This window comes from Clytia hemisphaerica, unplaced genomic scaffold, assembly GCF_902728285.1.
Source record: "Clytia hemisphaerica strain Z4C2 unplaced genomic scaffold, Clytia hemisphaerica genome assembly, whole genome shotgun sequence".
In the NCBI taxonomy this organism is placed as follows: domain Eukaryota; kingdom Metazoa; phylum Cnidaria; class Hydrozoa; order Leptothecata; family Clytiidae; genus Clytia; species Clytia hemisphaerica.
In genome coordinates this window covers 3,521-9,209 of record NW_027103960.1, presented here as the reverse complement: position 1 = coordinate 9,209, position 5,689 = coordinate 3,521, and the positions used below count along the sequence as shown (strand labels likewise).

At 33.1% G+C, this 5,689-nt stretch overlaps 1 protein-coding gene across 1 annotated transcript; it reads right to left on the bottom strand.

The window, feature by feature from the left end:
• Nucleotides 1-59: 59 nt before the first annotated feature.
• Nucleotides 60-3,524, bottom strand: LOC136810182 (uncharacterized; the record flags this gene model as incomplete). Its single annotated transcript, XM_067066751.1, has 4 exons — nt 3,153-3,524; nt 2,434-2,500; nt 1,997-2,098; nt 60-192 (listed from the first exon to the last, which is right to left on the bottom strand). Coding segments are annotated over exons 1-4 (634 nt in total), but the record flags the coding sequence as incomplete, so codon positions are not given.
• Nucleotides 3,525-5,689: the final 2,165 nt, after the last annotated feature.

Genomic DNA, 5,689 nt, shown 5'->3' with positions numbered 1-5,689 from the left:
TCTTTATTAATAAAATTGCTGAAATTGTAATTCTGAAAATAAAAATGTATAAATAAAACCAATTTGTTCCGAGAATCTTCTTTGAAAAGATTTTCTTTTCATCGATGAAAGAAAACTTACCGTATTGAGACAACCCAACTCGAAATATGGGCATTTTATTTTGCCATTATAGTCACATTTCTTAACATGAACCTAAAAAAATAAAAAAGGATATAAAGGCCGGACTTTCGCGCGGAATGGGCGACCGTTTTTTTTACTAGCATTTTTTGCCTGAAGAAAAGATTACGTCATAAAAAAGTTTGACGCGATCAAAAAAAAAATGAAGGAAGTTCTACTTTTTTCATCCGTAACGTCAATTTCTACCAATGGAATTGCTTCATTTTTCAACCGACCAATGATCTTACAAAAACGTCAAAAAGTTTTCGCTTATGTCGCGCGAAAGTGGAGACCGGCCTTAAGGGCTCTGACCATAGTCAGAAAATTGATTTTAGTATCTGAACATAAAAGTTATGTTTTAGATTCTTTAACACTTTTCACAAAGAATTGTCTTTATAAATTACTTTTTAGTCAAACCCCTCAAGAGTAATTAAGAACTTAATTGCAAAAATGACGTTATGAACTTTAAAAAGACGTTAATAATATGTTGCATCACCTTCTTTTATAAAAAGTGCTAAGTTTTAATGGGTAATTAACCTTTTTGTTTGGAATTTTTTTCAAACTGTCCGCAAAGAATTGAATTATTTTAAATTTTGCGGAAAGTTTTTCTAAAAAGATGTGTCAAAAGTTATGACTGTTTTTTTAAGGAAAATACAGATGAAGAATTGATGAAAAACCACTATTTTCTTCTTCATCAAATTTCTTCAATGCAATTTTTGAATTTTCAGATTCAGGAATAGTTTGTCTAACAGAAAATGTATAACATGCCATAGTTTTGTTGGTTACATCAGTCAGAAAACACATTTTAAACATGGTAATTATGAAAAATTCACTATGGTCAGAGCCCTTAGTCTTAATTCGTTTGTGTCATAGCAAAAGGAACAAAGGGCAGAGAAGATAAACAGTTTTTCGAGTTTAAGAACAGCCGAGCCTCTACAAAATGGTTCTTATTGCCACCGCAGGGAGCCTAAAGCTCCCGAGGATGGCATTAATAGCTTTACGCATAAGGAAGTTGGGCAAACATCTCATAATTTTGCGTTTGTTTTTGCGCGCGTTTTTCAGTATATAAGTTCCGCTTAACGGTAGCATTCTTATCTTACGGTCTCTCTATAGTTTTATCATTATCAAAAAGACTTTTCGGAGTTATTTTCATCTGATTACTCATTTTGAAATCTCAGTTTGTCTTTTTCTTATCCCTGGAAAGTTAAGGAATCTAAGGAAATTCTCTTTTCTGGGAAGTTCCCTTTTTATACCACAAGTAGTTATTAAGCGCTCTTCATAGGTTAAAAATATAACTCTTCTACTCAAAGTACTCGAACAGTTATGTTGTTAAACGTGTACATTAGAGTAAAATAACATATGAAGAGCAGTATCTTCAGATATACGCTTTTTAAAGGAAAAACCAGTAAGTCATATGATTCGGGCTGGGCTGCTCTTAATTTTATATGAGTTTTTCAGGCTTAAATGTCAATATTAATGAGAATGGAAACCTGTACTTCTCAGTAATTTCTGAAATCTGAGGCTCAGATTCTTCTTAATTTGTTCTAAGGTTTTGGCCAAATTTCAACCTCGTATTCTTATGAAATTGCTCTTATAAAAAACGTGTAAGACAAGGCACGGATGTCACTCTAAGTAGACTGTAAATCACTCCCTTGACACATTTGTTAGCATTTGAAAGAGTTTTGTCTCAGATGAGAGGTCGCTCTTAACAAAAATTACTGTAGGGCTAAGATCATTCCTTTTGAACGCAAATTCAACTCTATGTGTTCGTTTTGCTGCGGTGGCACATTAATGAAAGTTATGGCTAGTAAAATAAAAAAGAATGTGTTTGTGAATTTACCTCGTAATCCTTGATGGAACCAATCCACGGACAATCTTTTTGCATGCAATGAACCCTGATCGTGTTTTGTATAAAACGATCAGTGGACTTTACCGACTTTTTCTGAAAAAGTGAAAATAAAGAACTTTTTTAGGTGGGTAGCAACTCTTACTCTTATCAACTTTAGATGTGAAGAATTGCAGAAATTATTATTTTGTCAACACATGACACGTTTGACACCTAAACATCGTCACTTTTCTTCAAATACCGACAAAGAAAGAAAATTATCATCACACAGTCTAACTACCTCGCCGACCCTTTCGTAGAAGCGTTTTGAATTTGAAAGATCTCTAAATTTGCAATTTTTCAAATCAAGGCACCCAGGAGTGTATCGAAATCTATATGAGTTATACCAGTCCTTCTGCACGCAATAAAAAATACTGAAATAGATAACTCACGTCTTGAACTTTGTAAGGTGTCATGCATACACTGCAAAGAAATTCTGGATTTTTCTTCGGCTCTTCCCTGAAAAGAAAGATTAATTTCTTCTTAAATTTGTCCAATATTACACGCTTCTTTTTATAAGAATAGTTTACTTTGGATAAGGGTCAAGTATTCTTAAGAAAGTGCCAAAATTGAGGGTGAAATATTCTTAACGCATTCTTACTTTTTCAGACTTGACTTTTTTACAAACATGAGAAATGATCAAATTGAGAGTTTTGCATTTGGGTTAAAATTACATTTCTTCCACGAAGCTTCATCTCTAACAAAGGAAGCAGATTTTTCTGTTAACCAAATATACAAAATGACTGTATTCTTATGAAATTCACCCTCGATGGCATTCTTAGGGTATTCTTACGATTTGGCCAATTTTCACCCTGATATTCTTATAGAAGATATTCTTATAAAAAAAAGCGTGTATCTGTTCATTTCAAAAATCAAAACACTGCTCTTTATTTTAAAGGATGAAAACTAGAAGTAAATTAAGACTGAATTCTATGTCTTCTCTCAACCCAATTTAAGTTTCAAATTATCACTATTTTCATCTTCTACTAAAGTTTTGATGGCATCTGAGAAAAATATAAAAGCTTTTTTAACTTGAAAAATCAATTCTGGGTCAACTTGACATCTAGAAAAGATTATGATTTTTCTAAATAAAAAAAAAGTTTGAACTTACTTTTCCGCTTTCTCAGTTTGTCCTTTCTCATAGTGAAGCAAACATCCCCCACACATCAAATGTTCACAAGGGAGCTCAGTTGCTCCTTTGATTAAACACAAACAAATGGGACATTCGAATTCTTTATCTCCCTGGCCTTCCACCGCCCTGAAAGCGAATCCTGTTGGAACTTTGTTTATTTTATCCAAACATTGATCACACTTGTTGGATGAAGAATTCGGAGTTTTTGGTTGTAAACAAATTGAACATCTTTTAGGATCCTCCATGGCTCTGGCACCTTTGGCAATCTCCTCTTCTTCGCGGCGAAATTGACTCTGTTTTCCTTCGCTCATAGTTAACTAATTTTCCATTAAATGTCTGCAAGAAACACAAAAAAATTTATGAATGATTACTCAACAAAAAATGATCTTGACAGTCAGTCTAAGACTAGTTAATACATAAAAGTTTAGCCTCCGTCTCGGAAGAGGACTGGGCCCGAATTTGCGGACGTTTTCACAGTTTCACTTTCGTTTTCGGCTATACGACAGCGTTTTCAGGCAGAAAGCAGAGGAAATCTGTGAAATTATGGCAGGGAATGCTAACCTATTTTTCCAGTGTTTCTCAAGATTGGAGCAAGATTATTGTTCTAGAAAGTTCATAAAGGCCTAATAGTTTCCGATTAGTATGATTTATCAGAAAAAAACATTTACACCAAAGCTCCTTATTGATATGTGAAAGCTACCAAAAATAGCAATGTCCTCCATCAGAACAACTTTAACATAAGGGACAAGGACAGTCAAGAAGTCTACTTTGTTGAAAATTTGCACAAAATACTTAGAGAAAATGGTACTATGGAAGCCCATTCTATACTCCTAAATGATAGTTGAAAGATCAGCAGTTGAGAGGGTTGATTAAAATAAAATCAAAGCACACAATAAAGTATATTTGTCCAGAAAGAACTGGCATGTTGTTTGCTTTGTTTTGGTATTTAAAAATATGTACTTATCAGTCCTAAAAAAATACAAATTTGAATATAATGAGGGCAATGAGTCTGGTTAAATGTTACTATATTTACAAGAAAGGATTACTGAAAAAATACTACTGTAGATGAACTAAACTCAAAAACTAAAATTTTACTATAAATTTACACTACGACAATTTAAAAATCTATCTTTAATAGCAACAAAGAAAAAAACATGGCTCAAAGTTTTAAAAACAGAGCTAGTCAGAGCTTCAATTCAGTTCAGTAGGTATAGAGCTTTCAAAATTTGAAAACAGACACTGCATTGGTTTACAAGACTAGAGAAAGATGTCAACCATCCACACGGTTTTTTCGATTCATGAAAAAAATAAAGTATTTATCAAAAAAAGGTTCTCTTTTTTTTGGTAATCAATTCCAACAAACAACAATCAATATAACAGTTTTTTGAAAACCATCCCACAGTGTAAACATTATCAACCAACTAAACCCACACCGCCAAAATTGTAAAAATAAGTCAATACCTTATTGGTATATATTTTCGCGTGTTACAAATTTTCGCGAATCGCGAAATTTTTTCGAAAAAACGTGTTTCGCGTGTATTAAATTTCGCGATTGCTGACTTCTGGAAAATTTTCGCGTGTATTAAATTTCGCGATTCACTAAACTAGGTATTTTCAGAAATGGAATATAAAGCAAGAAAAAGACTGATTTTGCTTGAAACACAACGTTTTTGATGTAAAAATACTAACAAAATACTAATAAAAATTTTTCGCGTGTATTTAATTTCGCGATTTTGTAATTTTGAGAAATATAAACAGTATTAAATTTCGCGAAAATTGACCAAAAAACTCGCGAAATTAAGTACCCGCGAAAATTTGTAACACGCGAAAATATATACCAATAAGGTATAATTTCTATCAACAATTTCTCGTAAAATGTTTTTTTCCAACATTCTGATACCAATCATGGCTGGAGGCATCATGTGTAGAGTGACTGTGTGGCATTTCATTGCTTTTAATGATCATGATACCAAACATCAACCAAACAAAACTGACGCCAAGCCAAATCTGTCGATTAAAAATTTCCATGAATCATCGAATAAACTCTGACGCTTCAACATCAGGCTGCACTCATCCCACAGTGCAGCCATTCAGCTAAGTGACTAATACTATTTACAACTATACTCTAACATCATGCGACAAGATTCTTCATTGTAATACAATAAAGGAAGTACATTTCTCAATTACTTTTGCTTTTATACTCTCCTGCACTCCATTTATCATGGATCAAAGTGATAATTCCCCTGAGGGTGATCAGTCCCAAAAATGTACCAAAGAATTGGAAACTGAGGATCTAATAGCAGAACTTTGCTTTTATGCCTCCTCGGATTCTGTAAAATTCTGTTTGCGGAAGTATCAATATGGCAAAAGTGTACTAGATATTGAAAATGACATGTACAAAGAAAAACTTGACACCTTGAAGAAACTGCAAACTTCTTGAAAGTGCCAAAATATAATGAAAAAACCAAAAGATCATTGTCACATCTGATCATCTGCAAGATACAAAACCTCTTACC